Genomic DNA, 17,326 nt, shown 5'->3' on the forward strand with positions numbered 1-17,326 from the left:
GGGGAGTTCTTGGACTAAGGGGGACAGGACCGTGTCGAGGTATGCAGAGATGAGTTCGGTGGGGCAGGAGCAGGCTGAGACAATGGGTCGGCCAGGGCAGTCAAGTTTGTGGATTTTGGGCAGGAGGTAGAAACGGGCGGTGCGGGGTTGTGGGACTATGAGGTTGGAGGCGGTGGATGGGAGATCCCCTGAGGCGATGAGGTTATGGATGGTCTGGGAGATGATGGTTTGGTGGTGGGAGGTGGGGTCATGGTCAAGGGAGCAGTAGGAGGAGGTGTCTGTGAGCTGGTGTTTAGCCTCAGCGGTGTAAAGGTTAGTGTGCCAAACTATTACCGCACCTCCCTTGTCTGCCGGTTTGATGGTGAGTTTGGGGTTGGAACGGAGGGAATGGAGGGCTGCACGCTCAGAGGGTGAGAGGTTGGAGTGGGTGAGAGGGGCGGAGAGATTGAGGCGGTTAATGTCGTGGCGGCAGTTGGCTATGAAGAGATCGAGGGCAGGTAAGAGGTCAGCATGGGGTGTCCAGGTGGATGGGGTGTGTTGGAGGCGGGAGAAGGGATCATCAGAGGGTGGGCGAGAGTCTTGGTTGAAGAAGTAGGCGGGGAGGTGAAGGCAGCGGAAGAATAGTTCGATGTCTCGCCGCGTGTTGAACTCGTTAATCCGAGAGCGTAAGGGAATGAAGGTGAGGGCTCTGCTGAGGACTGATCTTTCATCCTTAGAGAGGTAGTTCTGGAGGGATGGTGAATATACGGCAGGGCTGGGAACTAGGACCTGGTGTGGGGCTGGACCTGGGAGTGGGGGCGGGGTTAGGTGTGGGGGCGGGTCTAACAGGTTTATTTGAGAGCAATAGCTTTCCTAAAAATAAGCTTGTACTTCCAATAAACATGTTGGTATCACAATCTGGTATTGTGATTTTTAACTTTGCTATTTTACATATTGAAAGTATAATTTGGTTGAGGAATTGAGGTCAAATTCTGTATTAGTAATTCAGCATTAAGTCTCACTTTGCATCTTGTTCTGAACTGCTCTACAAACAGCTGAAGGTTGGCTAACGTGATGCTAAGGTGGTAAGGACGAGTCAGGGAACTATAGGTCAGTGAGCCTGACATCAGTGGTGGGCAAGTTGTTGGAGGGAATCCTGAGCGACAGGATGTGCATGTATGTGGAAAGGTAAGGACTGATTAGGGATAGTCAGCATGGCTTTGTGTGGGGGAAATCGTGTCTAACAAACCTGATTGAATTGTTTGAAGAAGTAACAAAGAGGATTGAGGGCAGAGCTGTGGACGTGATCTATATGGACTTCAGCAAGGCGTTCGACAAGGTTCCTCATTGGAGACTAGTTATCAAGGTTAGATCTCACAGAATGCAGAGGGAACTAGCCATTTGGATACAGAACTGGCTCAAAGGTAAAAGACAGAGGATGGTGGTGGAGGGATGTTTTTCAGACTGGAGGCCTGTGACAGTGGAGTGCCACAAGGATCGGTGCTGGGTGCACTACTTTTTGGCATTTATATAAATGATTTGGATGTGAGCTTAAGAGATATAGTTAGTAAGTAAGTTTGCAGATGACACCAAAATTGGAGGTACAGTGGACAGCGAAGAAGGTTACCTCCGATTACAATGGGACCTTGATCAGTTGAGTTAATGGGCTGAGAAGTGGCAGATGGAGTTTAATTTAGATAAATGCGAGGTGCTGCATTTTGGGAAAGCAAATCTTAGCAGGACTTATACACTTAGTGGTAAGGTCCGAGGGAGTGTTGCTGAACAAAGAGACCTTGGAGTGCAGGTTCATAGCTCCTTGAAAGTGGAGTCGCAGGTAGATAGGATAGTGAAGAAGGCATTTGGTATGGTTTCCTTTATTGGTCAGAGTATTGAGTACTAGATGTTGGGAGGTCATGTTGCGGCTGGACAGGACATTGGTTAGGCGGCTTTTGGAATATTACGTGCAATTCTGGTCTCCTTCCTATCGGAAAGATATTGTGAAACTTGAAAGGGGTTCAGAAAAGATTTACAAGAATGTTGCCAGGGTTGGAGGATTTGAGCTTTCGGGGCCCTTTGGAGAGGCTAGGGCTGTTTTCCCTGGAGTATCAGAGGCTGAGGGATGACTTTATAGAGGTTTATAAAATCATGAGGGGCATGGATAGGATAAATAGATAAAACGTCTTTTCTCTGGGGTGGGGAGCCAATAACTAGAGGGCATAGGTTTAGAGTGAGAGGGGAAAGATATAAAAGAGACCAAAGGGGCAATTTTTTCATGCAGAGGGTAGTGCTTATGTGTAATGGGCTGCCAGAGGAAGTGGTGGAGGCTGGTACAATTGCAACATTTAAAAGGCATTTGGATGGGTGTATGAATAGGAAGGGTTTGGGGGGATATGGGCTGGGTGCTGGCAGGTGGGAGTAGGTTGGGTTGGGATATCTGGTCGGCATGGACATGTTGGACCAAAGGGTCTGTTTCCGTGCTGTACATCTCCATGACCTGTTTCGGAAACAGACTGGAGAATGTTCACTAGGTTTACTCTGGGTGTGGGGAGATTTTCTTATGAGGAGAGGTTAAGTGGCTTGGGCCTGTACTAATTGGAGTTTAGAACAATAACTGGTGACCTTATTGAAAGCTTGGAGAGCTTGAAAGAGCAGATGTGGAGAGTTTCTTTCCCCTTGTGGGTGAGTCTAGGGCAGCCTCTATTGCACAGTTCAGACAGATGAAGAAGAATTTCTTCTCTGAGGGGGGTGGTTCTGTGGAATTCGTTACCACAGAGGGCTGTTGCGGCTGGGTCATTACATAGACAGATATTTAATCAGGAGAGGAATGGGAAAAAGGCAAGATACTGGAGTTGAGGATTATCATGGTACTGGATGATGGAATGTGTCAATCTCCCTGGAGCGTCAGAGGCTGAGGGATGATCTTGTAGAGGTTTATAAAATCATGAGGGGCATGCTTAGGGTAAATAGACAAGGTCTTTTCCTGGGGTGGGGAGTCTAGAACAAGAGGACATGGGTGTAGAGTGGGAGGGGAAAGATTTGAAAGGGATCCAAAGGGCAAATTTTTCACGCAGAGGGTGGTGAGTGTTTGGAATGAGCTGCCAGAGGAAGTGGTGGAGGTTGGTACAATTACAATATTTAAAAGGTCACTGGATGGGTATATGGATAGGAAATGTTTAGAGGGATATGGGCCAAGTGCTGGCAAATGGGACTTGATTAGTTTAGAATATCTGGTCAGCGTGGACGAGTTGGACTAAAGGGTCTGTTTCTGTGCTGTACATCATTTGACACTGACTTTATTTGGTCAAGGCAAAAATCCCATTTAAAAAATCCAGAACGAATGGCTGACACTTGTTGGAGATGGGGGTTTTGTTCCATGAAATGGTTAAGATAGATGGCATCGACCCCTTTAAGAAGAAGCTAGACAGAGATAGGCAATAAGATAATATGCAGAGATGGTTAATGAAATATAGTGAAAGGATGTTTGTATGGTGGATAAAAGACTAACTCAGACTCCTCATCCCAATGGATAGCTGGAAATAGTGAAAACCTAGTTTCGAAATTTACTGAGAGGATTTCAGCTTAAGACATGCTGTTCTATATTCATAAGTAACACTCATCTATTGAAGCAAACCCACCTGTAACACACTTGGGTATCCAGGTAAAGGGAAAGCAGATCAAATCTCATTTGAGCATCTCTCCCTATGCTTGCTGATCTAATATTGCCAAACCATGAAGAGTATTAGTGAACCGTTGAGTTATAGAGATGTACAGTCCAGAAATAGACCCTTCAGACCAACTTGTCCATGCTGACCAGATACCCAAAATTAATCTAGTCCCATTTGCCAGTATTTGGGCCATATCCATCTAAACTAGGACTATAGAAGCTACAGGAAGTTGTGTACACAGCCCACAGAACATCACACAAGCCTATCTCCCATCCATGGACTCCATTTACACTTCTCATTGCCATGGAAAGGCTGCCAACATCAAAGACCCAGGCAATAGTGAGGACTGCAGATGCTGGAAACCAGAGTCTAGATTAGAGTGATGCTGGAAAAGTACAGCGGGTCAAGCAGCATCCGAGGAGCAGGAAAATCGACGTTTCAGGCAAAATCCTTTAAGGAGAAGCTAGACAGAGATAAGGAATAGGGTAGTATGCAGAGATGGTTAATGAAATATAGTGAAAGGATGTTTGTGTGGAGGATAAAAGACCAGCTCAGACTCATCCTGATGAAGGGTTTTTGCCCGAAATGTTGATTTTCCTGTTGCTCGGATGCTGCCTGACCTGCTGTGCTTTTCTAGCACCACACTAAACTAAACATCAAAGACCCCTCCCAACCCAGTAATGCTCTCCTACAACCTCTTCTGTCAGGTAGAAGATGCAGAAGCTTGAACATATGCTTCAACAGATTCAAGAACAGCTCCTTCCCTGCTGTTATTGGACTACTGAATGGACATCTCTAACTTCAAGTAATGTTGATCTTGTTTTTTGAATCTCCTGTGCAGCTGTAACCCTATATGCCTCGCTCTGTCTAAACACCCTGTGATTTGTTTGTCCTTGTTTGCTATGATCTGCCTGTACTGCTTGCAAAACAAAGCTTTTCACTGTACTCAGATACATGTGACAACAATAAATCAATCAAATCAAAAGTCCTTCCTATTCATATACCTATCCAAATGCCTTTTAAATGCTGTAATTGTACCAGCCTCCACCACTTCCCCTGGTAGCTCATTCCATAGTCACACCATCCCCTGCGTGAAAATGTTGTCCTTTGGTTCCCTTTTAAATCTTTACCTTCTCTCCTTAAATCTATGCCCTTTAGTTTTGGATTCCCCAACTTCTGGGGAAACAGACCTTGGCTATTCATCTTATCCATGCCCCTCATGATCTTGTAAAATCAAATAAGGTCACCCCTCAATCTCTAATGCTCCAGGGAAAACAGCCCCAGCCTATTCAACCTCTCCCTATAACTCAAACCCTCCAACCCTGGCAACATCTTTGTAAATCTTTTCTGAGCCCTTTCAAGCTTTTCAACATTTTTGTTGATTGGTCTTTCCAAATCTCTCACTCCGCTCTAGGGAGTGGACTTAGGAACAGACAGAAACCATTCAGCCCTGGAAGTTATTTTGCTATTCAATAATATCATGGCTGGTCAGTATCCATCTGCCTGATTCATTTTGTCCTTTAATATCATTGCCCAACAAAAAATCAATCCATTTTTCTGTTGAAATTTCAATACTGGGTTGAATGGGCTCAAGCTGCTTGGATTTGGAAAACCAGTGTAAGAGTAGGCCATTCAGCCCATCCACTCTACTCTGCCATTGTTAGATTGTGGTTGATTGTCTGGCTTGGAGCCATATTCACACACCATCCAGTATCCTTTGTTGTCATTAGATTACCAAAAGAGTGCACCAACTGGCTTGAGCTTATGTCTGCAGAATCAAGATCGTTAAACTATCAATGGAGGCCATTCAGCTTACCATCCTGAGCTGGCTGTTCGAGTGATTAATGTCATTCCCCTCTCATTCTTGACCCTTTTCCCAGAGCTCTGTACAGACTACATACTTGAAATCATAGAATCCTTACAGTATGGAAACAGGCCATTTGGTCCATCAAGTCCACACTGACTCTCCAAACAGCATTTCCTGTGGCTAATCCATCTAACCTGCATGTCTTCAGACTGAGAGGAAACCTGAGCACCTGGAAGAAACCTGCACAAACACAGGAAGAATGTAGGTAAAAACAATGACTGCAGATGCTGGAAACCAGATTCTGGATTAGTGGTGCTGGAAGAGCACAGCAGTTCAGGCAGCATCCAAGGAGCTTCGAAATCGATGTTTCGGGAATGTGCAAATTCCACACAGACAGTTGCCTGAGGGTGGAATTGAACCTGGATCTCTGGTGCTGTGAGGCAGCAGTGCTAATCACTGAGCTACCGTGCTGCCCCCAAGTCACTATTGCCATTTTTCTTCAAAGCAAGAGCTTAGTGGAGATGAAAGCAAATTGTTCAACTGATTAGCAACAACGTTTACAACCGGACAATCTAGATCCACAGTAAACTAGTCCAAAAATTCCCTCTGGCTGTTGTGAGAATCCCAGAGACTCTCTCGTTATCATCTATACAATCCTGATCACTTGCATTCTGGGTGTGACACTCTCTGATGCACAACGTGGGCTATAGCTAGTATTCTGAAATAATACACTCCTTTCATGCTGCCTGTAAAAACATAACTTAATGAGCAGGATTGAATTTTCTAGATACTGGTTTGATCCTTTCATAAGGCACCTACCAAGAATAAAACACTTATTGTCTGTAACCCCTGTAGACTGGGCTGTTGCGAGAGGACTGGAGAATTGCAAATGTTAAAACCTTTTTTCAAAAAAAGGAGTGAAGTTAAATCCAGTGACTAGAAGCCAGTCACATTAAACTCTATGGTGAAAGGATTTTTAAAAGTAATCAATTATTTGAGGGTGTGCAACTTTGGAACTCTCTGCATTGGATGACAGTTGGGGGCAGGATCAGTGAATACTTAAAAACAACAAATCTGGAATCCGTGTCTAATGATGACGATGAACACATTGTTAATTGTTGGAAAAACCCATCTGGTTCAGTAATTCCCTTTAGGGAACGAAACTGCAGTCCTTACATAGTCTGGCCTATATGTGACTCTGGACCCACAGCAATGTGTTTGACTCTTAACTGCCATCTGGGCAAATAGGGATGGGCAATAAATACTGACCTAGCCAGTAATGCCCTCATCCTGCGAATGAATTTTTTAAAAGAGATTTCAGACTGAAAAGGATAGATTTCAGTTGGAAAGGGGACTTGAGTGTTTGAGGATTGATGGGAACGTGCAATCAAAATGCAAACCCATCAACCATGACCTTATTGCACGGCAGGGCAGACTTGAGGGAACATAGTAGGCCATTCAGCCCCTTGAACCAGTTCCACCATTCAGCGAGATCATGGCTGATCTGTGGTCTATCTCCAAATACTTGTTCAGATAAAATGGTCTATTCCTGTTCCCATGTTACATGGTTGTAAAATTGATACTCACTAGGGCAAAAGCAGGTTAATTAAGTAAAACCAGTAAAGATTTGTTAAGGGCAAATCAGGTTTAACTAACTAACTTGAGCTTTTCAATGAGATACTACAAAGGACTGATAAGGGCAATGCTGTTGATGTGGTGTATATAGAAGATACTTGTTACAGTGCCACACAATAGACATAAGCAGAGTTAGACCTCATGAAATAAAAGGAACAGTGCCAACATGGATACAAATATGCTGAGTTACTACAAACAGGATAATGCTTATTTACCACACTGGAGGTAGGCTAATAGTGAAGGAGTTGGTGTTCGGAACCCCTGCTCTTCCACATATGTATTAGTGATCTAGATCTAGCTGGGCACAATTTCAAAATGTGTGGATTATATGAAACTTGGAAGTACTGAGCCATGTGAACTATTCCCTCTGAAATAAAGGCTAGTATTTCATTCACTTCCTGATTATCCAATGAACTGAAATGGTAGCTTTTTGTGATTCATACACAAGGACTCTCCAATCCCTCTACAGTAGTTTTCTACAGACTTTCCCCTTTGAAAAAAAAAATTACCTTTCTATTCTTCTACCCCAAAGTGCATTACCTCTCATTTCCCCACATTATGTTCCCTCTGCCAGGTTTTGCCCACTTGCTATATCCTTCTGTAGGGTTTTGTCATCCTCACCACTCCCTTTAGCACCTTTTTGTTTTTGTCATCTGCAAACTTGGCAGTAGTAGGTTCACTTCATTCGTCCAAGAAATTAACTTAAATAAAATCAAGAACTGTGAACGCTGAAGGTCAGGAGGGAGCACAGAGGATCAGTGGTTAGCACTGTGACCAGGTTTCAAATTGTCATAGCACTTTTTGGTTGTGGTTTCCTCCCACAGTCCAAAGATGCTATGCAGGCTAGACGGGCTGACCATGGAAAAGGTAGGGTTACAGGGGATAGGGTAGGAGTTTGGTCTGGGTGGGATGCTGTTTTGGAAGGTGGGGTGGTCTCAGTGGGCCAAATGGCCTGCTCCCACACTGATTCTATGATTCTACATAAAACACACACACAACACAAATTGCTGGAGAAACTCAGCAGGTCTGACAGCATCTGTGGAGAGCCAGCAGAGTAAACATTTTGAGTCCAGTGACCCTCCTTCAGAAATCACTAACTGCCCAGTCATACAGTAGGAAAATTACCAATGAGGCTTCAGATTATGATTAAGTTAGCAAGGTCGGGAAGTTTTGGAACAAATTTTATTGCTGATACAGGATTTAGTGATACCAAACTCCTAAAGGTCATCCAAAAAAAGTCTATTCATGCTAATCTTACCTTAGGCAAACTTTGTAAATCTACTTCATACGTATTTAAATAAACATTTGCAGCAATATTTTGTTAAATATCCATGTACTTTGGGGGGGAAAAAAGCAGAGATAGAAACAGATAATGTATATTTACTTATTAAACTCAAACTGTATTCTTCCAAATGCAGAATCTTGCCAAACATTTCCAGCTCTGACTGGTCCTCTGCCCTGGTCAAATCTTAGACGTAGCTCTTGCCAAATATGATTGTTCAATTTGCTCTGTTTTCTTCGCAGACTTTACATATAAGAAACATGCTAGCCAATCATCCACTTAGACAGGTCAGGAGAGTGGGTAAAGAAGTGGCAGATGGAGTACAACGTGGAAAATTGAGATTTTGCACTTTGGTACAAAGATTAGAGGCACAGACTATTTTTGAATTGGGGAAAGCCTTCAGACATTTGAGGCACAAATGGTATTGGGAGTCTGAGTTCGGGATTCTCTTGAGGTTAACATGCATGTTCCAAATTGCCAACTGAGCACCAATACAAATGTTATATTCATTTCAAGAGGCCTAGAGTACAAGAGCAGAGGTGTCTGGCTGAGGCCGTTTAAGACTCTGGTTAGACTGCATTTGGAATATTTTGAGTAATTTCAGGCCCCGAATCTAAGGATGTGCTGTGGGTGGAGGAACTCTAGAATGATCTTGGAGATAAAGGGCTTACGAGAAATGATTTGGACACTCTGTTCTGTACCCAGGGTCATAGAGTCCTTCAGCACAGAGAGAGACCCTTTTTCCCAAATTGGTCCATGCTGACCAAAATGTCCATCCACACTAACCCCCTTACCCTGCTCTTGACCCATACCCTTCCAAACCTTTCCTGTCCATGTACTTATCCAAAGCCAATGGAATTTAGAAAGATATGGGAGGATCTGAGTGAAACTTAGAATGCTGAGAGGCATAGAAAGAGTGGATGTAGAGAAGATATTTCCATAAGGACGAGAGACTAGGACCTGAGGACACTGCCTCAATGAAGGAATTACCCTTTTTAGAACTGAGATGAAGAGGAATTCTTTTTCAGCCAGAGGGTTTTGAATCTGTGGAGGCCAAGTCATCAAGTGTATTTAAACAGGTTCTTGATTAGTAAGGGGATCAAGGATTATGGGGGGATGGGAGGAGAATGGAGTTGAGAAACATATCAGCCATGATCAAATAGTGGAGTAGATGTGACAGAGCAGAATTAGGTCATTCAGTCCATCTTATGGTCTAAAATACCACTTGTAAATGTGCATATGGTTTTGAATGGTGCTTTGTAACCAATTCCTCTCCCTTCATGTGACATCTGAAACAATTAATATATGTATCAATGACCCTGATTATGTCAGACTCCATGGTTCCAGTTTGTGCTGAAGCTAATCAGTTTTGAAAGCCATATTAAATGATTAGATGCATGTACTGTAAAATCTGAATATTGCAGACCATACTCAACTAGTGCGCATTTACAAAAGCCAGTGAATTGTCTGGAATAATCACATTGAACAGCAATGGACAGCACTTGCAGAACCACTCGGTGTGCTCAAATAATAAAAACCAATTGAAGATCATCAATTATACTTATAATGTGGATTATTTACATTCACAGGTAAGTGATAGATCTTTGTACATAGGGACCAATTTTGATTTGATTAATTGTTGTTGCATGCACCTAAGTACAATGAAAAGCTTTGTTTTACGAGCAGAATAGGCAGATTATAATTCAAGGATATACAGACCATAGGGTGCTTAGGCAGAGCGAGGCATACAAGGGTACAGCTGAACAGAAGGTGCACAGAGCAAGATCAACATTAGATTTGAAATTAGAGTGATCCATTCAGCAGGGAAGAAACCTGAACCTGTGTGTGTATGTGTGTTTCCATGCGTTTGTATCGTCTGCCTGACGGAAGAGGTCGATATGTTCATAGAACCTCTACAGTGTGGAAACACGCCCGTTAATTCGACAGGTCCACACCGACTCTCTGAAGAGTAATCCACCCAGACCCATTCCCTTACACTAATACTCTACATTCCCCTGACTAATGCACCTGACCTACACATCCCTGAACACTATGGGCAATTTAGCATGACCAATTCAGCTAACCTGCACATCTTTGGATTGTGGGAGGAAACCAGAGCACCTGGAGGAAACCCACACAGACACTGGGAGAATATGCAAACTCCACACACAGTCGCCCAAGGCTGGAATCAAACCCGGGTTTAAGGTGAGAGGGGAAAGATTTAAAAGTGACCTAAGGGACAACTTTTATGTGCAGAGGGTGGTGCATTTTTGGAACGAACTGCCAGAGGAAGTGGTGGAGGCTGGTACAATTAAAAGACATCTGGTAGCATTTAAAAGACATCTGGATGGGTACATTAATAGGAAGGGGTTAGAGAAATATGGGGTAAATGCTGGCAAAATGACACTAGATTAATGTAGAATGTCAGGTTGGCATGATGGAGTTGGACCAAAGGGTCTGTTTCCATGCTGTACATCGGAGTGAAAAACTTTGCCAATATGTCAGTTTTTCCCAGCTGGTCACAGCTTGAGAAATGCAAACTTTCAGAATGCAGTGGGATAACTAGGAAAACAATTGAGCACATGATGGGGATAGAGCAGGGGAGTGGGACTAACTGGATAGCTCATTTAAAGGGGCAGTGCAGGCCATTCAATAAGCGATGTAAGGAGCAACTTGAAGGCGCAGTATAAAATGATGGGTGTTTACAGGATGGATGAGAAATCTGGGAACCGGGATATAATCTAGAATGTGAGCGAAACTGTGAAAAGTTAAGCTGGTGTAAAATACACGCAAAGTGCTACGACAATTTGAAACCAGGTGAATATTGAGGTATTGATATCAAATTATATTTTTCAGAAAATCACAGAATGGTTACAGCACAGAATGAGCCTATTCAGCCCATGTCTGCACTGGCTCTTCAAGCATCATTTAACCACTGTCAACCTCCTGCTTTTTTCACATAATTTCTTAAACTGACAAAGGTTTCAGCTGGAAACGTTGACTTTCCTGTTCCTCGGATGCTGTCTGATCTGCTGTGCTTTCCCAGCTCCACATCTATTGACTCTGACTTCCAGCATCTGCAGTCCTTCCTGTCTCTGACCTTCTTGAATGCCTCAATTGAACCTGTCCCCATCACACTTCTGTACAGTACATTCCAGATCTTAGCTACCTGCTGTGTGAAGGCTTTTTTTATTTTTGCCCCCCCCCCACCTCACATCACCCTTGCTTCTTTTACAAATCACTTGTGATCCACACCCTCTTGTTCCTTTTACGAACAGGAATGGTTTCCATCATAACAACTCCATCCTGCCTGCTAATGGTTTTGAAAATCCCTGTCAGGTCTACTCTCTGCAGTCTTCCATCTAAGGCCATCATTCTCGGTTCCTTCAATCTATCCTCCTGACTGAAGTTCCTTATCCTTGGGACATTCTTGTAAATCACTTCTGCACAGAGGCTAACATCAGAAACAGGATCAGAAGTAGGCCATTCGGTCCTTTTGAGCCAGTTCCATCACTTTGGAACACTCTGTGGTCATGAAAAAGTGCAGAAAGGGAAAATCACACAGCAAGGGAATTCTGGCAATTTTCCACAGCACACATAGCAAATTGTCAGGAGCAATTACTACACTTGCAACAAAGATGGACTTACCTTATCTGTTTCACCTTTTGTCTAGGAGCTGGCGCAAGTATTCTCTCAGCCTTGAGTAACCTACCATCTTTTCCTTGGCTGGCAAGGTCCAAGGTGGAACGACATTTGCAAATGATCTCTGTCTATCAGTGGGTTATCACTTTTCTAATTATGGGTAAGTTCACACCTTCCTTCAAAGTTAATTTTTTCATTTTAGTTGAATACTGGAGGCTGTTCCTTTTATAATGTTTTTTGTTAAGCAGTTGTGCATATTGAAGTGCAGATGAGATTTGTGTGTACTTAAAAGAATAGAATAAAAGCAATAGATATTTGATCATAACAACAATGGAGAAGTTTGGTTTGCCCAAATGTTTTGATAAATGTGCAGAGACTCACTTTAAGTGGTCAAGTTGAGAACAGGAATGACCATTCAGCCTCAAACCTGTACTAACATTAGGTTAGATTACTGCTTATCTGGCTCCTGAATTCCTGGTTTCTTAAAACTTTGTGCTGTTTTCAAAAAAAAAAACAAGAATTAAGGTGCCAAACACTTTTATTTGGCTCAGCTTTTATTAGTCATTCTTGTATCACTACCTTGATTCTCAGTCTCTCGAGTAGGAGAAAGTGAGGACTGGAGATCAGAGTTGAGTAGGTGCTGGAAAAGCACAGCAGGTCAGGCAGCATCCGAGGGGGCAGGAGAATCGACATTTCTGGCATAAGCCCTTCATCAGGAATGAGGCTTGTGGGCTGGGGGAGCTGAGATAAATGGGAAGGTGGGTGGGGCTGAGGGGAAGGTAACTGGGAATACGATAGGTAGATAGAGGTGGGGGTGAAGATGATAGGGTGGAGCGGATAGGTGGGAAGGAAGATGGACAGATCAAGAGGGCGGTGCCAAGTTGGAGGTTTGAGACTAGGATAAGGTGGGGGGAGGGGAAATGAGGAAACACTTTAACTCCCCCTCCCAATCCTTCAAGGGCATGTAGGTCCTGGGCCTCCTCCATTGCCAAACACTTACCTCTTGACATCTGGAGGAAGAACGCCCCATTGTCTGCCTTGGGACCCTGCAACCCCATGGGATCAATGTGGATTTCAACAGCTTCCTCATTCCCCTCCCCCCACCTTATCCTAGTCTCAAACCTCCAACTTGGCACCGACCTCTTGATCTGTCCATCTTCCTTCCCACCTATCCGCTCCCCCCCCCCCCAACCAACCCCAACCCCCTCCTTTTTATCTCTCAGACCCCTGGTCCACAAACCTCATTCCTGATGAAAGGCTTTTTCCTGAAAGGGAAGACAGTTTTAGTATGGAAGGGCAAAATGTTGTGGAGCAGGTATGGAGAGCCGAAGGGCCTCTTCCTGTGTTGTATGTATTTCCTTCATTTAGTGAAGAGTGTCATCATTCCGAAAGCTGACAAGAGCTTGTTTAGAGTTTAGATTCTTGATGAAGGGCTTTTGCCCAAAGTGTCGATTTTCCTGCTCCTCGGATGCTACCTGACCTGCTGTGCTTTTCCAGCATCACTCAGATCTAAACTCTGGTTTCAGCATCTGCAGTCCAACCATTGAGAAAGTTTGAGACTGAGAGTTGAGTGTGTGGTGCTGGAATTCCCTTCCCATTCATGTATTCATTTTAGGTATTTCTTGAATGTTGCTATTGTGTCTGCTTCCACTACCATCTCTGGCAGCACGTTCCAGGGTGTAACCACCCTTTAGGTTTTCAAAAAAAAGTGTGCACATCTCCTTTAGGCCCCACACCACCCTGTCTCCTCTAGTAACTGCTCCTCCTCCCTGGGAAAAGCCTCCTACTTTCCACTCCAACGTTGCCATTCACAATGTTTTAAATTTCTATCGCCCCTCAACCTCCGTTCCAGTGAAAACAAACCCAGTCTATCCAACCTTTCTCCATACCTAAAATCCCCCATACCAAGCAATATCCTGATAAACCTGTTCTGTACCATCTCCTTCTGGTAGTGTGGTGACCAGAACTGTACACAATATTCCAAGTGTGGCCTCATTAAATATCTGTAGGCTTTACCTGATGTAGTGCAAAGACCAGCTGGATGAATGTTCTGGGACATGTATTCAAATTCCACCATGGTGACCGGGAATTTATATTCAAACAATTGCTTAGTTGTGCACAACTTTTCAAGGGGCAATTAGGGGAGGGGTAATAAATGCTAGGTCAGCCAGCAATACTCACCTCCCATGAATGAAAAAGCAATTAAATAGTATTCAGCTTGATGGAATTAGTAAAATAATCTTAACAAACTATAGTGCTGTTTGCCTATTAGGGAGATGCCTTAGTGGTGGTTTAACCTGAGGGTCACCACACCTCAGTTGAGGGGAGAGGTTGAGAAGGAGAGTCCTTCATGGCAATCTCAGCTGGTGCAGGAATTGAACCCACTCTGACATCACTCTGCATCACAAACCAGCTAGCCAACCCCCTCACTGGAAACGAGAATTCCTGAAGTGCTATGAGTGAAAGAATGTTCTGTTCTTCACCATTGTAGTGTCTCTTAACTTTGGTTTTGGGTTCCTCTCCATGACTGTGCTTCTGATTTCACGTTACAGGGATCACATGCACTATGGTCTTGTGCTACATGTTCTTCACTAAACTGTGGCCCGTTGCAGCTTTATACTTTTCCTGGCTAGTCATCGATTGGAATACGCCGAACCAAGGTTAGAAACTGGGCGAGGAGTGGACCCGGTTAAGTTGCAGTGGGATTTGATCAAGGAGCCTAACAGCTGATCTTGGGTTTGCGGAGTCTTATTCTTTATTTTGTCTCTTCAAGAGTCCTTCATTTGTCAGCTTAGCCACCACAGGAAAGCTTCAGGAAAAAGCAGTCTGTTCAATCGGCAGAAACTTAAACATGTATGCTGTTGGTCAAGGGTATAAAAGGGGCAGCAGTGTATACCACGTACAAGATGCAGTGCAACAACTTGCCAGTGCCCCTTCCACAGCATCTTCTGTAGTCACAGAGGAACACTGTCAACTGCATTCTGACTTGGAATTGTAACACTAGAGTCAAAATCCTTTCCTTCTAGCACTGAGCCTGTTAATGTGGAATTGCTGGTGTTGGACTGGGGTGGACAAGGTCAGAAGTCATACGATGCCAGGTTTTAGTCCAACAGGTTGATTTGAAATCACCAAGCTTTTGGAGTGTTGCTCCTTCATCAGGTGAGGATGACCAGCATATCATTTGTTGCCCATCCCTAATCATCTTTGAAAAGATGACCCATCTTGAACCACTGTAGTCCATGTTGCATATGTATACTCATTTGTCAGAAGTCACAATAACAGGTTTGTTTGAAATCAGAACCTTGTCAGATGAAGTCATACATTTCTATGACTCTGACTTCACCTGACGAAGGAGCAGTGCTTCAAAAGGTTCTGATTTCAAACAAACCTGTTATTGTGACTTCTGACAATGAGTATACATATGCAACATAGACTGCAGTGGTTCAAGATGGTTCATCTTTTCAAAGATGATTAGGGATGGGCAACAAATGATACGCTTGTCATCCAAGCTTGACATTCAAGCAATGAAATTACTAAACAGTAAATAGGAGTTAGTTCAACCTAAGAAATAGAAAGTGGAGTAGAGTGGTCCAGCCTGCTACACCTTATCCCATTACAATATCATAGAGATGTACAGCACAGAGACAGACCTGTTGGTCTAATCCTTCCATGCCACCCAGATATCCTAAATTAATCTAGTCCTATTTGCCAGCACTTGGCCAATATCCGTCTAAACCCTTCCTATTCATGCACCTAGATGCCTTTTAAATGTTATAATTGTACCAGCCTCCATCACTTCCTCTGGCAGGTTGGTACTATCTACAATATACTTAATGATTCGATATCCACAGGTCTTTCGTGCAAGAAATTCCAAAGTTCTTTTTTGATTCATTCATAGGATGTGGACACTAGCTAGGCCAGCATTTATTACCCATCCCTAATTGACCTGAGGGCAGTTAAAAGTCAACCACATTGCTATGGGTCTAGATCCAGACCAGGTAAGGACAGAAGATTTCCTTCCCTAAAGGAAATTTTCTTTCCCAGATGTTTTATTAAATTAAATTCCACCACGTGCCATGTTGGAATTTGGACACATTTCCTGAGCACGTTAACCTGCAGTACTGGCTTATTAATTATCGACATTATCATTACAGGTGATGGTGGCATCTCGGTAATGTCACTAGACTAGTGCTAGTAATCTGAGACCTAAGCTAATGCTTTGGTGACATGGGTTAGACTCCAGTGAGTCCTTGGTGTAATTTACATCCAATAAATAAATCTGCACATGAAATTGTCTCCATTCTCATGGTCACCACCACATCTCAGCAACTCAACAACTATCAGCATAATTCATAAAAACCCAATGGTCCTTTTTTATTTGGTCTGGCCAACATGTGACTTCAGATGCACAGCAATGTAGTTGACTCTTAACTGCCCTCTGAAATGACTGAGCTAGTCACTCAGTTCAAGGGGGCAATTAGGGATTGGCAACAAGGTCTGGTCTTGCCAGCAAAATCCAAATTTTGAAAGAATTAAAGGAAAAAGGAATTCTCCTTATCTCTGTCCTACGAGCGACCTCTCAGACACTGTTCTGAGTTTCGGATTCATTACGAAGGAAGCATTTCAGATTCCCTACAGTGTGGAAACAGGCTCTTTGGCCCAACAAGTCCACACCGACCCTCTGAAGAGCAACCCACCCAGACCCATTCCCCTACATTTACCCCTGACTAATCCACCTAACTCTACGGGGAATTTGACATGGCCAGTTCACTTAACCTACACATCTTTGGACTGTGGGAGGAAACCGGTGCACCCAGAGAAAACCCATGCAGAGAATGTACAAACGGTTACCCGAGGCTGGCATTGAACCTGGGTCCCTGGTTCTGTGAGGCAGCAGTGCTAACCACTGAGCCACAGTGCCACCAGCAGTTATCATGCCAGGCACCTTTTGATGTTGATTATAGTTCAGTTACTCAACTCTCCTCCTTGTAAACACCAGCAAATGTGGGCCTGGTCTACTCAAACATGTCAGTGAAATTAACTTTAGGGAATTGAGCAGCGGTGACATGAAAGATCTTTTTCTTTATGCGGAAATGCTTGAGTTGCCATTCGTGGATGTCCTCCAGTTTCCCACTACTCATATAGGTGGGTGTTGCCCATGATGTCTCTTGCAGTTCAACAGCCCAGCAAACACTTGCTGCTGAGGCTACTGCATAATTGATGGATGTGATTGGCATATGGGGTCCTCGGCTGCTTCATTAGAGGAGTAGACTAATCAAATGAAATTGTTGGCAAATGTTGGTAAATCACTGGTGA

General features: G+C 43.7%; 1 protein-coding gene across 1 annotated transcript in view; it reads left to right on the forward strand.

The window, feature by feature from the left end:
- dgat2 (diacylglycerol O-acyltransferase 2) overlaps positions 1-17,326 on the forward strand; it is a 67,417-nt gene that overhangs the window by 10,946 nt on the left and 39,145 nt on the right. Inside the window, exons 2-3 of the mRNA XM_043692484.1 lie at positions 12,042-12,170; positions 14,563-14,670. Of these exons, the coding sequence (XP_043548419.1) occupies positions 12,042-12,170; positions 14,563-14,670 (237 nt within the window). The remainder of the gene's footprint in view (positions 1-12,041; positions 12,171-14,562; positions 14,671-17,326) is intronic.

The sequence above is a fragment of the Chiloscyllium plagiosum genome, chromosome 6 (assembly GCF_004010195.1).
Source record: "Chiloscyllium plagiosum isolate BGI_BamShark_2017 chromosome 6, ASM401019v2, whole genome shotgun sequence".
Classification (NCBI taxonomy): domain Eukaryota; kingdom Metazoa; phylum Chordata; class Chondrichthyes; order Orectolobiformes; family Hemiscylliidae; genus Chiloscyllium; species Chiloscyllium plagiosum.